The sequence below is a fragment of the Artibeus jamaicensis genome, unplaced genomic scaffold (assembly GCF_021234435.1).
Source record: "Artibeus jamaicensis isolate MK-2021 breed Jamaican fruit bat unplaced genomic scaffold, CSHL_Jam_final contig_475, whole genome shotgun sequence".
NCBI classification, from domain to species: Eukaryota; Metazoa; Chordata; class Mammalia; order Chiroptera; family Phyllostomidae; genus Artibeus; species Artibeus jamaicensis.
This window is the reverse complement of record NW_026521852.1, coordinates 844,454-865,940: the sequence shown is the minus strand read 5'-3', so window position 1 is coordinate 865,940 and position 21,487 is coordinate 844,454. Positions and strand designations below refer to the sequence as shown.

Here is a 21,487-nt window from a genome sequence, read left to right as displayed (position 1 = left end):
AATGTATGATATCAGCTGTGGGTTTGTCGTATGTGGTCTATATTATACTTAGGTATGTTCCTTCTATAGCCAGTATGCTGAGGGTTTTTATTATGAAAGGATGTTGCACTTTGTCAAATATTTTCTGTATTTATTAAGATGGTCATGTAATTTTTATATCTCTTTATTAATGTGAGGTATTATATTTATGATTTGCCTATGTTGAATGATCCTTGGATCACAGGATAAATTCCACTTGATCATGGTGTATAGTTATTTGTATGTGTACTTGAATTTTGTCTGCAAATATTTGCTGACAATTTTTACATCTATATTCATTGGGGTTATTGGTCTATAGTTTTCTTATGCTGCCCTTAGCTAGCTTTGGTATCAGATTACTGTAATGCTGGCCTTACAAAATGAATTTGAAGACATACCTTTCTCCTCAACTTTTTGTAAAAGATTGATGATTATTTAATTCTTCTTTGAATGTTTGATAGAATGTATCAGTGAATTCATCTTGTCCTAAGGTTTTTTTGTTGGGTGTTTTTGATTACCGAACCAATCTCTTTGCTTGTCTGTCAAGATTTTTTTATTTCTTCTTGATTGTTAGAAGGCTGTATGTTTCTAGAAATGCATTAATATCTTCTAGGTTACCTACTTTGTTAGCAAATCATTATTCATTGTAGTCCATTATGATTCTATATATTTCTATAGCTTCAGTAGTGATGTCTCCTTTTTCATTTCTAATTTTTTTTATTTGAGTCATTTTTTTTCTTAGTCTCACTAAACCTTACAAATTTTTTTAATCTTTTTTAAGAATCAGCTTTTAGCTTTGTTGATCCATTCTATTGTTTTTCTGTATTCTTTTTCATTTAATTAGATCTAGTTTTATTATTTCCTTTCTTCTGCTAACTTTGGCCATAATTTGTTCTTTCTCTAGTTCCTTGAGGTATACATTTAGGATTTTTATTTGAGATCTTTTTAATTTCTTAACTTCAATTCACTACTATAAACTTTGCTCTCAGAAATGCTTTTTCTGCATCTCATAACATTTGATATGCTGTATTTCTATTTTTCTTAATTTTGACATAGATTTTTGGTTCTCTTTTGATTTCTTCTTCAGCCCATTGGTTGCTTAAAACTGTCTTATTTGGTTTCCACATATGCATAGATCTTCTGGATTATATATTCTTGATATCTAATTTTATACCATATGGTCAGAAAAAAGTTATATAATTTTAATTTAAAATTTGCTAAGATATTTTTTGTTTCCTAACAAATGATCTACCCTAGAAAATGTTCCATCCATACTTGAGAAGAGTATGTATTCTGCTGTTGGTAAATGGAATATGTATCTGTTTAAATATACATAAGTCCATTTATTTTAGAGTATGGTTCAATTTCTGCACTTCCTTGTTAATTTTCTGTTCGGATGATCTATCTATTGCCGACAGAGGGGATGTTGAAGTCCCCTCCTATTTTTGTGTTGTTGTCTACTTCTCCCTTTTGATCTGTTAGTAGTTGCTTAATATATGTTGATACTCTTTTGTAGGGTGCATACATACTTACGATTGTTATATGTTCTTGATGTACTGACTGTTTTGTTATTACATAATGACCTTTTTTCTCTCATTATCACTTCTGGCTTGAAGTCTAATTTATCTGATATGAGTGTGGCTATGCTGGCTATCTTTTGGTTTCCACTTTCCAACTCTTCACTTTGAGCCCATGTATGTTGTTAGAGCTGAAATGACTTTTCTTTAGGCAGAATATCATCAAATCCCCTGTTTTTATTTATCCAGCCCCTGTGTGCCTTTTGTGGTGAATTTGATCCATTTCTAATAAGAGTGGTTATTGATGTGTGAGGACTTTCTATAGCCTTTTTGTCATATGCCTTTTGGTTGTTTTGCATCTCATTGTTCCTTTTTCCCTTTGTTTCTGTCTATCTTTGTAAGGTGGTATTTTTCCAGTGTGATTTGCTCAGTCTCCTTTTTTTATGTTTTGTGACTCTACTATAAATTTTTGCACTATGATTATTATGCCATTTACATAAAACTTACATAGATATAGTTCTTTTATAGCACCTTATCTTCATTTACCTGTAAGAGTTCCACCCTTTAATTCCTCCCATTTTTATTTTTGATATCATAATTTTCCTCTTTGGTGCTGTGAATTTGTTGAGAAAGTATGGTAGGTATAGCTATTTTAATGTTCTTTACTTAAGCCTTTATGCTATAATTGTTTAACACACATTTTTATCTGTGCTAAAGTATTGTGTACTTCTGTTTGTTTTTATGTTATTAATGAACATCTTTTACTTTCATCTAAAAAGACTCTTTTCAGCATTTCCTGCAAGACAAGTTTTGTGGTAATTAACTCCCTCAGTTTTTGTTTGTCAAACAAAGCCTTTCTCCTTAATACTTGAAGGCTAACTTTGCTCTGATAAAGTATTCTTGGCTGGCAATTTTTATCTTCCTGTCTTGGAGTCTGCTATTCCATGCTTTCTCGGCCTGGAGAGTTTCTGCTAAGAAATCTGCTAGTAAGCTTAAGGGTTTCCTTTGTAGGTTACCTCCTTATTTTCTCTGACTACATTTAAAATTCTTTCTTTATCATTGATTTTTGACAATTTTATTATAATGTAACTTTGAGTTCTTTTTGCCATGAGATAATAGTGTGGCCTGTTATCCTCGCGTGTGTTAAATACCTTCCCCAGGTTTAGACAGTTACCAGCTATTATTTCTCTTAATATACTCTGCTCCCTTTTCTCTCTCTTCTCCTTTTGGTAAGCCCATTTTTCTTGTATTTTTTACATCATATCTGATAACTCTCATGAGGTTTCTTTATCTTTTTAAATCTTACTTTGTTTCCTCTTCTGAGTCATTTCTAAATTTCTCTATTCCAGGTCACTAGTTCTGTCTTTGCTCTAATCTGCCTTATTTTCTAAGTTCTCTAATCTATTGTCAATTAACTCATCAAATTTTTATCTCCACATTTGGTTCTTGTTTTAAATTTCAATTTCTGTGGTAAGGAATGCTTTCTGTTCATGAATTTCATTCCTCAGTTTGTTGAATTGCCTTTGTGAATTGTCTTGTAGCTCATTGAGTCTCTGTATAACAGCTACTTTGAATTTTCTATCAGTTAGGTCAAAAGATTCCATGCTTTTGTTTTTGGTTGCTGGAGAATTATAATTTTATTTTTGACACAATATTACAATGTTTTTCAATGTTTAACAAATTGTTTCTCTGCTGTGGCATTTTGAATAGAACACTCCTTTCTCGGTTTTGATTTTGACTATTAGACTTCAACAAACTTGCAATTAGAAATCTTTTCTTTCTTTTTTGTTTTTGCTTTCCAAAAGGAGGCACTATAGTGCAAGTTTTTTGTTTCTCTTTACCTGAAGTGGTTGTTGGGCTGCAGTGGGGGAAAAAAAAACTGGTGTAGAAAAAGCTGGTGGCAGAGTAGGAAAAGGTGTGGGCTAACCACCTGAGGCTTTGTGGATACCCATGGCCAGGTAGGGAGATCTTTAAATGAAGGTCATAAAGTAGGAAATCAAATGGTTGCCAAAAAAAATTAATTATTTTTCAAATTGATTAAATTCTTAGCTATCTGGAGGGACTTTTGGACTTTTGCAAAACTGCTATTTAAGTCTCAGTTTCATTAGTTTCTTTTCAGAAAATGTTTTACTTAGTTAAGTTTGATTCACCTCAGTTATTATTTTTATAGAAAGAAATGTGTTTATAACAGTCCCAGAGTACCATTATTGTATTAACAGTTTGACTGAAACTCTAATGGCACATAATGCTCTTGTCTTCTGTCTAGAAATCTTTTGTCCAAATCCTCCGGCAATCCTTAATGGGAGCCACACAGGAACTTCTCTGAGAAACATTCCTTATGGAAAAGAAATATCTTATACATGTGACTCCCATGCTGACAGAGGGAAGACTTTCAATCTCATTGGGGAGAGCACCATCCACTGCACAAGTGATAGTCACGGGAACGGGATTTGGAGTGGCCCTGCCCCTCGCTGTGAACTTACTGGTTCTACTGGTCAGTGCACACTGCTCCCCAGTGGATCAATGTATCTGGGCAAGACCTCCATATTTCTATCATGACAGTCATTTATACATCTCAACATGACTTTGTTGTGAATATCACACACAGAAGTACCTACCAGGAAAATCACAGATGGTTTTGGAGGTCTTTCCTGTGCCAATTGGTGGTAGTCTGATGACCTTGTCTGCTGGGGTAAGGAATGTAGGATGGTGAGGAGAAAAGGGATCAGAGAGTGGAGAGAACCAGTGAGACCCAGAGTTTAAAGAGAACATTTTAAAAGCAATGAAAACTAACACCAATGAAAATATTGGGCCATGCCATCTCTATTACTACTTGCTTTTATGCTAGATAGATGGTGTGCTGACCAAAATGTACGTATCAATGGAGTAATTTACTTCAGAGCTGATAATGCTACAGAAATAATTAGAAATGTCCAAAGTAGGCATTTTAGCTTCTTTCATTACATCTAAATGTTACACTCAACCCATTACTGCATTTGTTGACCCTTCATCTCACCTTTAGTAAAGGGAACTCAGTGACCTGGAGCAAGGTAGTGGATGGTTGTGTTCTTGGCCTCTGTAGCACATTTCTTTTTCTAACTTTAAATCACAGCACCTGGCCCTCAGAAGCTCCTTTGTGCCTGTGATTGTCCACACAAGCTCCATCCTCCAGTGAGGACAGACAGCACTGAATTGGTAATTTGTAGCTCCCAGTGGTACTTGCAGCTGGTACAATCTGCACATAGAGAAAGCACATGATTCTGTGTAAAGGCTGAGAGGTCTGGGTTAGCAGAATTAGTCTTCCCACTGATTCACAGACATGTAGAGCCTTTCGACCTGCCTGCCTGGGTCTTCATGTGGCTCTAATAGTCACATATATTATTAAACATGCTGACATGCTCATACTTTTATGTTTAACTGAATCTTTTCTTGCTCTTAGTATGCCCACCCCCACCCAGGATGCACAATGGGCATTATGCTGGAGGGGATGCATCTCCATATCTTCCTGGGATGAGTGTCAACTACGTTTGTGACCCAGGCTACCTGTTGGTGGGAAAAGCCTACATTTTCTGTACACATGAGGGAACCTGGAGCCAATCTGACCATTATTGTAAAGGTATCTCTTATTCTTAATGGGATTTTATGTAACATTGACGTATGAAACAAGTAAGGCTGAGAAGATGGTGAAATGAGTATCAGTAAAAAAAAAAAAAGAAAAGTAGAACAAACAGTGGGAAGGATGGTTTCCCAAGGATCCTCAACTCTACCAAATAAGTAGGAAGAACCAATGGAGTTTTTAGTAATATAATGACATCAAACACTAATTTAAAATGCTTTACAAGCTTTTACCTAATAAAATATTTCAGCTCTAAAGAATCTCAGAGGATCACAGGTGGTCCTCACAAATGCCCTCAGAAGGTCAATAAGAGACTAGAAGCACTTCGCTGTGAGGACAATACAAGTGAGGCCAAGAGCAATTCGTTCTGCTGTTACTGCCTATGGAGTCTCACTACTGTAAAATGCAGGACCAATAAGATGGCAATGGTTTGGTCAAGATAGCATAAAGCATATAAAACAAAATGGAATCACTCATGTCAACCAAGATGGCACCAGTCAGCTGAGATACTTTGGTTCAAAAGGGAATCTACCTAAGTCATACTTAATACATTTACCAAGGAGACCCACCCAAGATATCTGCACACATGATAAGAACAGTCATATCTGCAGAATGGGGCCATCCATATACAGGCTCCTGAAGAAATTCCCCACTTGCCATCATGCATGCCAAGACACTTATCAAGAGAACCAGAAGGGTGGAATATACCACTCTCAGGTATAAGTGAGGCAGGCTCCAGACCACTGCTAAGACAGCTGAACTCCACACACCAAAGTGCTGCTCCATGCCACACTGATCTCCCTTGCATCAGCCACCAGAGGCTCTGCCCTGCTGGTCTGAGGAGTTCTTCTGCCTTGCTGCCCACCTGGCTGCAGAGATTCTTCTTTGCAAAATGCTGAAGTCTCCCTTACCCACTGTGCTATCTCCCAGACCTGCAGACAGACTCTGGGACTTTGGATCATTATTCCAAATCAATTGCTGTGTGTGTGTGTGTGTGTGTGTGTGTGTGTGTGTGTGTGTGTGTGTTACATTCCTCTTAGATTGTTAGGGTGTGAGTGAGATATTAATGTATGTTGATGTTCTACTTTGAGTGAATCTGCATTCAATAAAAGCTAAGTGAATAGCATAGTTACCTTGCGTGACTCTTGTCTTACTTTGCCAGGCTACACAGCCAACAGCTAGCTGAGTAGTTGCCTGTCTTACTTTTAAGAAAGATTATATTGCCAAAATACACTTGCAACAACTCTAATCTTCAATACGAAATGTAAGGTGTTTATTTACTTTTACAACAAGTCTCTGAAACAAGTCCCAGGAATTATTTCCATTATTTCTGCCTGTGTTTGCAAAATAACATATGACTTTAAAATCTTTGTTGGCAATATTCTAAAAAGCTGCAAAATGTGAAATTAAAAATCATATGATAATGAGATCTTTACAAAAGTGAGTTGTGTTAGTCTCCAGAAGAATCTGATGGGGTGGGATTAGTATTCTTGCTATCTCACTGAGGAGGGACTTGAGGTGAAGTGAGATCCAGGCTTGATCAAGTCTTGATCCAATCTTGATCCACAGCTCAGGAGCGGTGGTGCTAGGATTGGACCCCAACTCAGCCCCCACTTTCAAACACTGCACTCTATACTGTCTCCTTTGAAATGTGGCTCTTTTCACTTTGCAGCATGTTAAGTGATTTTTGCTTTTCCTGTTTCTTTTCTATTCTTTTCATTTTCAAAATACTATGTAAGGGCAGAGATGAGATATTTCTAATACTAAGGACTAGTTAGTCTTGAGGCTGCTGTGGTTACAAGAAATTTATGCTCTCTGACCCCAGCCTAAAAGTCTCAGAAACCCTTTTGGGCATCCTGCCCCTCAGTTTGAGAGACAGGGAAGGAGAAGCCCACCAAAATGATAGTGAGTGACTCTGTTCTGGTTATTTGCCAGAATGGGTGGCACTTGCAAAGCTCCTGTAGCTTTACTGAAACCAAAATCTCACCTTTCCTTGCCTTAGTTACATAAGAAATATGAAGATTCAGGTAATAGTTTAATGATTTATTATTTAGATTAAGACTATGGTATAATCATTCTGAAAATAAATAAGTTATATATATATATATTTCTGGAAGCTGCTTTCTTTTCATTCAAGTAAATTTTGTTTTAATAGCTGTTCTCTCAGAACATGGCTTATTCATTCTCCATTTTTTAGCATTAGCAAAACCAACCAGGAACCTTGTTTAAAAGACAGTTTTTTGACCTGCATCCCAAAGAACTCTGATTCTGACATTTTGAGTTGGGGTCCAGAGGTCTATTTTTAGTAAACCCACTATAATATTCTGATGTATAAAAACCACAGACAATACTGTGGGAAAGAGTACTTTACCTGGCTGGGCTTTATAAAGAAAAAAATCAGACCTTACAACTGAAAAGCAGATTTTGCTTAAATTGAAGAAAATGTTAGCTAGTCTGAGAAAGAAAGCAAAGTAAAGGTTGAACTAAATGAGATAAAGTAAATTAAGTAGAAAATTGGTACTTTACATTCAGAATCATGTTATTCTAACCTCTTTATTCTGTGTATAGAAATGATCCAGAAATGGGCATTTAGTCAAGAGGCAAAAAAGCAGTAGTAGTTGTTGTTGTATTCCTAGGGAGAGCTAATATGATATTCCTGTTTCCATATGGTCTGAGCCAAGTGGATCCAGGCTAGAATATGGTTAGCCTAACTCCTAATCTCTCCACAACTTCCCAGTTGCAGAGTTGCTCATAATGAAAAGTGACTTACAACACATTCCACATTCAATTATTTTACCTAAGAAAACAAAGTCAGAGCACTTTAAACCATGGCATATTGGGGGAGAGAATGTAGTTTTTCTTGATGGAAAACATAAGTGATCTTTGCTGAAGGGAAAACAGGTTTGAGGTTATAGAGCTTTTCATTATGGCAGTTACTACTAACAGTTATCAATAAAATATCAATTTCCTTCTGATTTTTCTAGTTTCAGAGGTAAAATGTAGCCTCCCACAGTTTATGAATGGAATCCAGAAGGGGTTGGAAATGAGCAAAGAATTTAAATACAGAGAAAATGTAACCTTGGAGTGTGAAGATGGGTATACTCTGGAAGGCAGTCCCTGGAGCCAGTGCCAGGCGAATAACACCTGGGACCCTCCTCTGGCCACATGTACATTTCGTGAGTACAAAAGCAATTGCAAGGACTGTAAGTCCTTCTCAGCCATGGTACTGTTCATCCATTTATTCATACTGTCATTGAATGTGGTGTGATGTTTATGGCATGTGGTAGAACTCAGTGCACTAGAGAAGCCCCCAATTCTTCTCGAAAAACCCTTAGCAATGAATAGTCAGGCAAGCCTTGCTCTCCTCACACTTCTCAACCTATTCATCTCTCCTGGGGGAAACCTCTGAGCCTTTTATTTACATCGCTTTATTGTTGCATGCATCTCACGGCAATGATTTGTTTATAGCCCAGGGACCTGAAAAGTCAGAAGCACATCAGTAATAGAGCCAGTCTTCAAGAATATTTTCAGAAATCTTTTAAAAAAAAAGTCAGGAAGCACCTTCCAAGTTGCTGAGACTAGCTGTTTCAGCTCCCTCACTGGTGTGTAGGCTACAAGATTGTAAACTGGCATAGCTGCACTCAGCAGATTTAGAAATCATGTATTTTGAGCTCTGGAGAAGAATAGCCCTCTGCTGGCAACTAGAGGGTAATGTAAGATAAAGAATCCTAAACCTTGAACTTGTACACATCAAAATGCTGATGAACAAAATTAACAATGAATAACTTATCTTAATCTAAGTTACTGCTAGGCTTCTTCCATCCATTCTTATGATTCTTATTTGTAATAGTGAGCACCAAGATTCTTCAAGATGTGTTTAATAGTTAAACCTTCAAATATGCTAGCTAATCTAATTTACAAATAATATTCCCAATTATAAACTTATAACTCTCTTAATATCAAATTGCATCCAGTTTAGCAAAAAGCTCCCTGCCTACCTGACTGAATGAATACCTTTAGAGGATTCTGAAGATGTAGATGTGAAAGACAAAAAATTCACATGATTGTGGGACCACCCTACCAGATATTAAAAGAAAATATAAAGCCACAGTATACGAATCACCTAAAACCAGTATAAATAGATATATGTGAAACAAAAATAGATATTAAGTGAATTATACTTATTTTATAAGTGAAACTAGATTGACATTAATAAAATAAGGGTTATTATAAATAACAGTAAAAGTATCTTATGAATGAAATATAATAGTTGAGATATCATCAATCCACAGGGAAGGTAAACATGATCAAATAATATAGGTAGCACTGAAAGAACCTGAGAAACTTTCTTATATCTTACAAAAAGTAACAGATGTAATAAGGAGTTAAAGTTTTACAAGTCAACATGGAAAAGCTAACATAAAAATTAAAGAATACTTACCAAACTACTAGAAGAAAGCCAACTTTTTGAACTTTTTGATATGATAGGGAAAATGATAAAAGGTCAACAAATTTAACTTACAGCTTATATATGTATTTTGGACAGTAAATGAGAAAGCAGAAGAGAGATGAGAAATATGTAAAATTTAACAAAGAGTTAATAGTGTTATCATACAAGTAGCAGTAGTGGTAGTTGTGGTGGTATTGATGGTTGTAAAAATTAACAACTATTGAGTGCTTGCTTAATTCCACTGTTTGGAGGTTAGATTAAGAGATTCTACAAATATGTAAAAGTATAGATGCCTGGGAGCATGTCTCAGGAGGGATGGTACCAACACATTTAGTGGTAGTAGCATTATGTAACATCTTTCTTTTGCTCTATTTTATACATTTTAGCTGTAGTTCTATTAATTTGATGTTAGAATTATTAAGTTGAAAAGAAAAAAAACACAGATCCTGAGTACACAAGATAAATGAGACTGAGTAAATCCAGAGGTTTTTTTAATATATTAGAACAAAATGAGACTGTGTAATGACAAAAATTAAGATAAACTGTCACTGGCTGAGAGCTCCTGTAGAGTGTGAGACTGATGCATTTGTGACCTTTGTCTTCTTTTTAGGCTCACGTAACACTCTCATTATTGGTAAGTTTTATAAAGAGTTTGCTGAGAAACTCTAGCCTCTCTAACAGTAAGTATATTAAGTACCCACTTATAATGAATGAAATGTAAAAGAAGAGATGAAAATATCTTACATCGCAATTTCATTTAGAAAGGAAATAGTGATAAACTCGGGTCATGTGTGACAGAACTGGCATCCTCACATGCATATAGAGTGAGTATCTCCACTAAAACTTCTGTACTATCTTTGAACCATTACAAATGACCAGTCATCCATATCATTTTATTGTAGATGGAGAATACAACCTGGGGATATTCTTTAGGATGATAGTCGTGCCCACTTGCACAAATTGGAAGCCACAAGACCAATTTTCTAAGCCCATTTCTGTAATCTGTGTATGTAAGAGGAACAGCCACGATAGCTTGCTTCAGAGGGAGTTGGTAGAATCTGGTTTATAATAGCTCTTGCCTCAGTCCTTACACAATTGACATGTGCAGGGGCCCTGGAGAGCTGGATACCAGGAGCACCAGTACTGTTCTCGTATACTTGTTGAAAGGCTGCTGTTGGATTAAAGGTTACAAAACTGCTCTGCTCACTCCTTACCTATAATCCTGTGGTTGTAACACTAATGTCCTTGATTAAACAAGAGCAGAAGGGGAATCTTAAAGGTAAGCCTGTGTCAGTGTTTGTTAAACCAGAATTTAGTTGCATTTTTTAAAAAATCATTGGCAACCTCTAGAGAGACTATATATTAAGATAGAGTTTAAAATCCATAGAGTATACTCTAAATCCATAGAGTATACTCTATGGATTATATTTTCCATGCATTTAATTGCCATGTTTTACTGCCTAGGCACATCCTTTGGTGTGATCTTTATTGTACTCATCATTGTTTCCTGCTGGATGATTCTAAGACACAAAAAAGGGTCAGTACAGCCATATTCTCTTAGAAAATGTTTATTACTATACTTGCCTCTTCTTGGAAGCCAAAGAGAAGTAAATTAAAACCTCAGATAAAAGCAGTACATAAACAGATTAGTAATTCTTATAAAGAAAGCCTTTAAAGCACATTATGCAAGAGAAGTATTCACGCTAATATATACCATATTAAGAACACTTCTTTTACAAGTTAGAATTGTAAGAAGGACTTGAGTTTCATGTAAGAGAAAATGGTAGAAGGAATTTGCCCAAAGATGTTAATTTTCCCACTTTGCTGAGACATTCGCGAGACTCCTGCCTCTGCGTACAGACCCTATCAGGGAGCTAATGGTCAGAGAGTGTGCCCCACTGGTATACATATCTCAGCCTGCCAGTTTGGAAGGATTGAGGTATTTCATCGGTTATTTAAAAAATAATATTTTATTAAGACCAAATGTTTACCTTTTAGCCCTGGCTGGTGTGGCTCAGTTGGTTGGGCATCATTCCCCAAAGTGAAAGGTCACCAGTTCAATTCCCAATCAGGCCACATGCCTGGGTTTTGAGTTCAATTCCCGGTTAGGGGCATACGAAACACAACCAATAGATGTTTCTCTCTTGCATCAATGTTTCTCTCCCTCTCTCTCTGCCTTCCTTCTCTCTAAAACTAAATAAACTCTTTTTTAAAAACCATTTACCTCTAAATTTATGAATACCTTGAAGGATTAAGGTCTGAATAAAGAAATATTCTTAACTGGGAAGAGAAGATACACAGTTTTTGTATTAATTCATTTAACAATAATAAAATCAGTGAGATCAAAATCAGAGAAATCAATGTTATAAGCTTAACAAATTCTATACCAATGAAAAACAGCTTATAAATTTAGCGGAACAGTTTTCTGCACAAATGTAGTCTCCTAAAAAGCATTATAAAAACTGAAGGTCTAACATTTCACAAAACATACCAATGTAAATTTTTAAAAGTAAAGTGCCACAGCTGAACTTTTTTTTGCAAATAATCTAGTCACTTCCTTCCTCCCCCTTCTTTGAATTTCCCACCTCTGTTAATTTATTTCGTATGTTTTTGGTCCCCACCACACTCCTCACCATCTCCCTTCCCTGATGATGTTCTCCCTGTGAGCAGGGACCAGGTGGTCTCTATTATCCTAGTTGCATTTTTTAAAAAATCAACAGATAATTTTATTTAATAATTTCCAACGTCTACTTGTGCAGTAGATAACATTAGTCATGTGAATAGCAACAGCTAACATAGCTTTATCATTTATTGTCTTCTTTTGTATGCAAAGCATCTCGAAGAGGTAGGTAAGTACAATAATGTTGTTCCAAAGCACAGAAGATAGATTCAGAGAAATTCAGTGACTTGCTTAATATCATACCAGTAGGAAGTTGTTAAGAGTTAAGTGTTTATTTCCAGTTATCTGACTCAAAATCCTGAACCCATTCAGCTGCTCCACTGATAATTTTAGTTATTCATTTCTTAATCTATATTACAGAAAATTCAGAATTCAGAACTATATATACTATAAAGCTGTAATATTTCTTTTTATTCCTTTCTTACATACCTCCCATTCCCACCTCTCTGTAATTGGGCTTGTTTTATCTATTTGGGTATATTGAGCCAATATCCTTCTGTAGAACAGTATGCAATCTCTCATAACCACCATGAACCAACTAGATTGCCATTCATTCAACATTACTTGAAACCTGGAAAGCAACCCACAGGTCTGGCTATCCACTACCAAGAAAGTCAAACTCATGAAGCTGATTCTAGTTGAGAAGGAAAGGGGTTTATTCAGTAGTCTACAATCTGAGAAGATGGCAGGCTCATGCCTCCAAAACCATCTTAGCATCTCAGGCATCCTGGCTAGGTCATTCAGGGGAACCATCAGAAGAGGGAGATAAGGAATTTCTGGCAACATGGAGTTTCTCAGCTCTGCTCTCTCGTGCTTTCAATGTTATCTCCTATGTGTGTCATCATGTTGTTGTATTGCTTTATCTACAGTTTTACTGCAGATGTTCAGGAGCAGGATGTTCAGGCAAAGTTTCCGCTGGTTCTGATATGAATTGCTGATGCTTGTCCAGTTCTTGTGGTCAGGGACATTTCTAGGTCAGGAAGGAACTGCAACTGCTGATGTCTACAAAAGACTCGTAAGGAAAAATTTTAATACATGATTTTTCTATGAGTCTGTTAGTACAGCCTATTTTATAATTACTACTTAATTAGTATGGTGTTTTTCAATCACTGCTGTAATTCCCCACTGTTACATACTCATTAAGGTTGTATTCTCTCACACCCCATATATAACTCATCATCCAAGACAACTTTCAGGCCATTACTTACCTCACCACATAATCACTGCTCCTTGGAAGCCCATATCACCTGAATGTACAACCCTCTCCTTCCTCATACTGGATCTGAAGTTTGCCTTTCCTCATCCTGTGAAAACTTTGGCTCCTGACTCAGTTTTCTTTTCTGTCTCAAATGAGGTCCTCATCTATTTTACAGGAGAGGGTAAAGAGTAAATAATGAGGAAGTAGTAGAAAGTAGTAACATACATCTCCTCTTTGTGCTTCCAGTCTTAAATCCCTAATAGTAATGCATGCTTGAAATATAGGTACTGGTATTACTTATCATTTATCTGAAAAGAACTGCTCATTAAATAACCCTGAAAGAGGGAGCATACTATATCATGTCAGACCGTGGGCTTTGCATCAGTAAGACCTGTGTTCACACTCACTTACTAGCTTTAAAACCCTGGAAAAAATGCTTCATCTCTCTAATCTGTATTATCCTTGCCTGAAAGGTAGAGGTAATAGTAGTTCCTACTTCAACTTAACAGAATGCATTGCTTATGATGAATGTCAGAAAATGTTAGCTATTGTTATTTATACATGACTTATAATTAAGATTTAAGTGATTACATATTTCTTTCACTGTCAGTTCTCATATATTTTCATGACAATAACTGCTACTTCCTATATAATAGGTCTTCTATAAAATACAGAATATGTATATTCATTACAGGGAAAAAGGAAGCCTTATGTTAGATTGCAGTGCAAAGCCATTTACGTTATGAAGCTTGATGTTACAGTCTTGTTGAACAGTATTTACTAATTAATATAACTTTGAGAATAGGGAAATGTGTTGTTTTACAGCATGAGCATTTGTCTAGAAGCAGTTTAGGGTTCTGACACAACATATAGGATGGTTTTAGTATTAATTCCTAATCTAAGGTTTTACTTAGTCTTGAAAAGTATGACTTGGCTACATTTTTCTTTTTAGATACCTTATAAAGATATTCAAAACCTGAGGCAAATTGTGTTCTAATTGTGCAGAAATTTCATAAAAAAGGAGCCACCGACTAACTTCTTTCAAAACTAAAATGTATGTAATTAAATTACTTTCCCATCTTTTTCTCTCCTGCCAATTAGCTGTAATAAAGATGAAGAACCTAAAGAAGTGAATATCCATTTACAACCCCAAGAAGGCAGCTGTGATCATGCACAAAGTGTGCAAACAAATCAGGAACATAGCAGGTACCTAACATTCAAATTAAATCCAAATGTTTTCAAGAACTCAAATATGGAAGATGAAAACAGGATTTAAATCTAATGTTGCACCAGGTAGGTCACTGATATCAAAGACATTCGGAAGTATCCAGGAGCTGGAAATGCCATTGTTGTTGCTTTCTTTGGATAACTGTTGTCTCTGTGATCTTTCTGAGGGGTGAGGACTCTGTCAGTGCTGTGCACAGGCACTGCTTTTCAAAGTGTTCCTGTAGTTTTGCACATTTATGCCATGAACCTTTGAGATGTAGAAATCTCTACTTTTCCTTGTGGAACACAAAGTGTTTGCCACTTGGGTGTGCCTCAAACTCCCCCAGCTTCCAATAAGTGTGTGGGATCTTCGTGGAGACTTTCTCTTCACCTCTTCCCTTGCTTTCCCACTTTCACTGACTTCTGTCCCTCACCTGATCTCCTAGGACGGCTCTCTCCTATCTGTCCTCCTCCTCTTGAGCTTGTTTACCATGTCTTATCCCTTCATTCCACTTACTCAAGTAGCCCTGCTCCACACTGTTGCGTAGTAAATGCCCAGCTGATTGCTAAAGGTGTGTTGGGAAATGACACTACAACCTGAAGTGGCACACAACATAGAAGTGAACATCAGAAATTACTGAACAAAAAAGTAACTGTTTTGTAAATAAAGTTTTACTGCAACACAGCTATCCAGTCATTTTCCTATTGTCTGTGGCTTTTCCACACTATAACAGATTTGGAAACAGTAGTCCCCCCTTTACCTATGGGGGATACATTCTGAGATCTGCAGTGCATTCCTAATACTGTGGATAGTACTGAACCCTATATCTACTATGTTTTTTCCATCTAAACTATGCAGTTGTCACAGACTGTGGTCATGACTTTTGCAGTTTGAGGTGTGACAGCAAAACTAATACAAATTTTCTTTTCCCTCTTCATAATTCACTGGTAGAATATGTGTCCTTACTTAGATCTTAGCACCTTCAGAATATTTTTTTCTTTTCTGAAGTTGCAAACTTTCACTTTTTACTTAAAAGAAGCACTTCAGAGCTTCTCTTTGGTATGTCAAATTGCCAGCATCACTACCCTTGCACTTTAGAGCCATTAGCAAGTAAAATAAGGGTGACTTGAACACAGGGTGGGCTATGTTCAAGGGTGAGCCATTAGCGAGTGAATAATGGTGACTAGCAAGGGTGGACTATAATACCATGACAGTCCATCTAATAACTGACATGCTGCTTTATGACTAGTAGGCCGGGAGCATATACTGTGGATGCACTAGGCAAAGAAAGGATTCAGGTTCCAGGTGGGATCACACGAGATTTAATTATGCTACTCAGAATGGCATGAAATCTAAAACTTATGAATTGTTTATTTCTGGCTTTCCATTTAATATGCTCAGATCAGGATTGACCATGGGTGGCTGAAATCATGGAAAGTGAAACTATGTATAAGGCGAGACTACTGTACATGGCACAGGTTCCCAGAGACTGTGTGGCCCACAAGGCCAACATATTTACTATCTGGAACCTAAGAGGAAAAGTTTATCAAAGCCTGAACTATTTCACACATTGATTATTTTCTCACTGGCTAGGTACTCTTTAAACCTTAGCTTTTTACCCTGTTTCCAAGCCTCTTTTGCATTCATCTGTTTTGTTCAGATTTTTAATGCACTCTGAGTACCTCATTATGACTCTTGGCTTCTTGTAAATCCAAAACTCCACTTTTCTTCAGCACACAGAGCAATTCATCCAGGACTTATTTACTCTGGCCATGCCTAGAAGTCCTAACATTTCCTATCCATAAGTTCCCCAGGGCAATTTCAGAAACAAGCAAAAGCTCTAGAAAGGGATCTGGCCACTTCTGTGGAAAACAGAAGCAAAACACCACATATTTAAGTACATTTTTTGGCCCACCTCTTTCCCATAGCAATGTGCATTAGCGTAAACCTTGCGTTTTGTATCTAAACCTATGTCAGAAATCCTAAATTCTACAGAGGACAGTGAAAGCGGCCACCAGGAAAGGTAAGGGGATGGGAGAGACATTTATAGTTAATCAAGAAACAGGCAATTCAACTTTTTCTAAACCAAAATGTACAGGGTATGGTCAATTTCCTTCTAAAGAGAAATGAATATGCAAAGTCCTTGGTTTATTATCTGGTTTCTGCTCACTTCATTTCTGTTAAATAGATTGTTTTCATGACTGGTCATGGAAGTAAATGAAATGCACATTGTTATTTAATAATTCAGATTGGGCCATTTAGTTTTTGAAGCTTTAATAATCCTTTTCAAATGGGCATTTATATATGCCTGGGGAATGTGTGGCTCCTATACCACGGGGATAAAAAGGCTGTGAGTGAAAATGGCTTGTCTTCCAAGAGAATATTTTTTTCTGAGATTATTCATATAGTTCGAAGGGAAAGTAGTAGTATTTTTATATTAACACAAATACATTATAAGGGAGCATAAGACAGAGAATATTGTACTTTAAGTTAGCCTCTAAGGCTCTAGGGTGATTTGTTTTTCTCTATTATTGGGGTACTTTGACAGAAAAGTTATGCAAAATGGACTTATAGCAGCCATGCTGCCACCAAATATAAAAAGACTAAATAGCAGCTGATTGTGAGGGTGATGGTTATCTTTGTTATAGTTCATTAAAAAATATTCCAAAGTATTTTGGAATATTGCTTAAAATTCCATATGATTTTGCCTCATTCCTGCCAGGTTACTTACCTAAAGCACATTTCCACCATTTTTACAATCTAAGTTGCATTAGCCCAGCTCAGAATTCACCCACCCAAGAAACTCTGCCAAATAACTCCAGTCTAAAGAAATGTCTCTCTTTGGAAGTCACGGCACTTCTTGCCTATTCCAACTTTTAAAATAAATTATTTTCTTGCAAGGATAATTTGTGCTTATTTTTGAAAACATAGAAATACTGAGAAATATAAAAATTACTTGTAATACCCTCCACCCAATGGTTAGTATTGTTAAGCTACTTTCCATGTTATTTTACATTTGCATGGTTATACTTTGAGATTATATTGATATGATGTTGAAGGACTTTGGTTTCCTCAAGTGACAATCATTCTTCCCATTGTTAAAAACTGTATATAAATATATCCTACAGCATTCAATATTCCAATCATTGTTTTGTACCTCTTAACTCTACTGCCTTCATTCACATGCTCATTTTTAATTCTATAAACATTGATTATTTACTTATAGGGTACCCTACATTGTGCTTATACATTTTCTCTCCCATGCTAAATTAACTTACAAGTAAGAACCATATTTTTAAATTTCCCAAAATTACTGAGTATAGACATGACCAAATGAAAAGTGTTTGATAAATATTTGAGAATGAATTTACCTAAATTTTATTTGTCCTCAACTTTATGGGTTTTGTTTTGTTTATTGTTATTCAAGTACAGTTTTCTGCCTTTTCCCCCCACCCCTCCCCACCATCCCAGCCCTCCCCACCTCTCTCCCATTTTTCCACACCCCCCTTGTTATTGTCCATGTGTCCTTTATAATTGTTCCTGCAAAACCTTCACCCTTTTCCCCTGTAATCCCTTCCCCTATCCCCTCTAGTCACTGTTAGCCTGTTCTGAATTTCAGTGTCTTTGACTATATTTTGCTTGCTTATTCATTTTGTTGATTAGGTTTCTGTTAAAAGTGAGATCATATGGCCTCGCTTTTGTCTTTCACAGCCTGTCTGATTTCACTCTGCATAATGCTTTTCAGTTCCATCCATGCTGTTGCAAAGGGCAGGAGCTCATTCTTTCTTGGAAGCATTCTTCTACATCAAGGTGCATCTCAAATTGTGTTCATTGACTGTTGGCCACCTTTTAATAAAAGGATAGGAATGCCTTAATGAATTTATCTCAAATTTTCATTTAAAGATTAACATTCTGACCACAGGTGTTCTACAGGAGGAAAGTTAATCATTTGTGTCAACATCTCACAGAGATGGAATGAATTAGAGTCTGTACCAAGCTGTAAATCTGTGCTCATGGGCCTGGTACAAGGTCACAGAGGGTGATAAAAGTACAGAGGCAGACTTGAAAGACATGGCCACGTGTTGATACATATGAAAATGCTCAATATTAATGCAGGTGACTTATGATGTTGGGAACACCTGTGAGCTACAGAGAACAATGATGCAGGGTCAGGTGACAGAAATTACTGGGGTTTTCAGGTGAGTTGATGGGCTTTATCGGGGGTCTGTCCATTTCTGACAAGACTGTATTCCTGGCCTTAAGAAAGAAGAGAGGCTTCAGCATGGCCAAGGAAGCATTCAAATGACTCTGAGGCTATACAATAAATACCTCCTTTCTATCTTGACTGTGATAAGGGGAAGAAGACATACTTTCTGAAGGCAACCCCTGTTTCCAAGCCTACCGGATCCGGTATACATTCCCCTGCCACAACCATGGTTTAGAAAGGAGACTCAAGGAAAGATTTTGAGGGATCTATACATCCCTCAAGAGGGATAGGATCTATACATCTTCTGAAAATAGACTCTTTTTGTTTAGCTGCTCAACTTCGAGAACACTTTATCTTTGACAGAAGAAGAAATGCAGAATGGTCAAGTTATTCACTTATCTCTCTCATACCTACTCAGTATCTCAATTTATGGCATACTGTTTTATGCCCTCTACAGCAACCACAACAGTGAGCAATACACACTTCTTTTAAACTTGTAACATCTGTGTAATGCCAACATCATGATTATGAGCATATAAATTTGGGGAAGTTCAGTTGTTGACCATGCTGTCATCTAAATAAAAATTCCTGTTATTTCAGTGTCATTCCTGGACAAAGTACTAAAAAGCTGGAGAACTCCTCAAATTAAAATCATCATTGGAAAAGAGCCAATTCATTTCAACAGAATTAGACCTGGCATTCATAAAACCATTGAAGTGACTTCACAGAGATGCAGACATGTGCACTTGAAGATGCTGAAGCTCTCCCGATATCTCAGGAAGCTCCATCCTCTTAGTTTGGACACTGTCACTCCTCCATCTTCCTTCTTTGTGCTGAAAGCACACAGCGTCTGGTCGGTGGAAACACTGCACTTAGAATATATAAGTAGTGTCAATTACTCAAAAGAAGAAGGTGTAGCCTAGAATTTCTGTTTATAAGTTTGTCATTTGTCTTTCTTATGTTTAATTTTTTATGTAGATGACTCTTGAACAATGTGGGGGGTAAGTAGTGCCACCTAAATAAAAATGCTGTTTCCGATCTGTGGTTTGCTAAATCCTGGATGCAAAATCCCAGGATATGGAGGGCCACCTATGTGGTTAGTGAAAAATATCCACATATAAGTGGGCCCATGCAGTTCAAACTCCTGCTGTTCAACTGTTAACTATAATATGGAATGGACTCATTAAGGAGAATTTAGAAAATGCAGGAGGAAGATATTAAAAAAACAAATGTCACCTATAACTATACTACCCAATGATAACCACAATTAATGTTTTAATTCACATTCTTTCTTTATATATGTTTCTTTATATACACACATATCTATGTCTCTTAAATACCTTTTTTTGTTTATAGAGCAGAATCTACTCTTTTTTAGATTCATGTAAATGTATGCTATAGCAGTTTTCACTTTCTCAAAGAAAAATAAGTAATTTCCATTTATTAAAAAGGCATTAAATGACTATAGGAAAGGTGGGTCAAGAATATTCAAGAGAAATATCTGGAAAAAATAAGTTTTGTGTATTTTCTAAGGTCTATTTCAAAAGACTTTGTACTATGTTCTGTTTTAAAAACATACTAAAACTTAAATAAAATCATAATTTATATATAGAAGTATCTTATTTTTAATGAATTCAGAATAAACTAAATTTACTAAGAAACATGACTTTAAAGAATTTATCAGGTTAGTAGACATGTATCAACGCATTCTTAATAAGTAGCCCCAGAGTCTTTAAAAAATCCACATCCTTATAGATCAAAAATTCATTTGGTATGATATTATGGGCCATGCTGATGACATCTAGAAAATATTAGTCTTTCTGGATTTTAAGAATAGATTTGTGTGTGACTACTGCCAACTTCTGTGTGATTCTGGCTTCAGTAGTTGTTTTTAAAGCATATTCTGCCACATTTACACTAATAAATATAAACAGTGAATTGGACATAATCTAAGAAGGTCAAATTAAAATCATGTAAGAGAGACAAAAAAAAGCATAACCAACAAGTCAGCTGACAAAGTGAGAGAAAAAAATGCAACATATCACAGATGAATGGTCATGGGATTAACTGAGAGTTAATAATTCAAAGACCAACCCTCCCCTTCTTCTCCCAAAGTGGGCAAAAGATATTTCTACAAGTCAAAGAAAAAAGACAGAAAGAAAGAAAAGAAAGATAGGAAAGAAAGGGGGAAAAGAGGAGGAATGAAGAAAAAAAGAAAAGAAAGGAAGAGAAAGAAAAGAAAGGAGGAAAAGAAAGAAAGAAGAAAGAGAGAAAGAAAGAAAGAAAGAAAGAAAGAAAGAAAGAAAGAAAGAAAGAAAGAAAGAAAGAAAGAAAGAAAGAAAGAAAGAAAAAGAGAGGAAAGAAAGAAAGAAGGAAAAAGAGAGAGGAAAGAAAAGGAAGGGAATAAAGAAAGAGTAGTCCATGAAAATGTAAAAAGAAAATCAGATGGTTTGTGTAGTTGGAACTTGAACAGATCTCTATTATTTCTCAGGTTTTAATAGTAGTATCTTTAAAAGGAGGACTAGAAATTAACTGAGAATGAGCCTTGCTTAGAATTAAAAATCCCCTTCTCAACAGCATGGATGGAACTGGAA

The 21,487-nt window shown here is 36.2% G+C and overlaps 1 protein-coding gene across 1 annotated transcript in view; it reads left to right on the top strand.

Annotated features, from left to right (window-relative positions):
• Positions 1 to 21,133, top strand: part of CR1 (complement C3b/C4b receptor 1 (Knops blood group)) — a 133,135-nt gene extending 112,002 nt beyond the window's left edge. Inside the window, 7 exon segments of the mRNA XM_053667902.1 lie at positions 3,802 to 4,029; positions 4,975 to 5,151; positions 8,136 to 8,327; positions 10,212 to 10,235; positions 11,066 to 11,138; positions 14,581 to 14,685; positions 19,494 to 21,133. Coding sequence (XP_053523877.1) covers positions 3,802 to 4,029; positions 4,975 to 5,151; positions 8,136 to 8,327; positions 10,212 to 10,235; positions 11,066 to 11,138; positions 14,581 to 14,685; positions 19,494 to 19,542 — 848 coding nt within the window. The 3' untranslated portion in view covers positions 19,543 to 21,133.
• Positions 21,134 to 21,487: the final 354 nt, after the last annotated feature.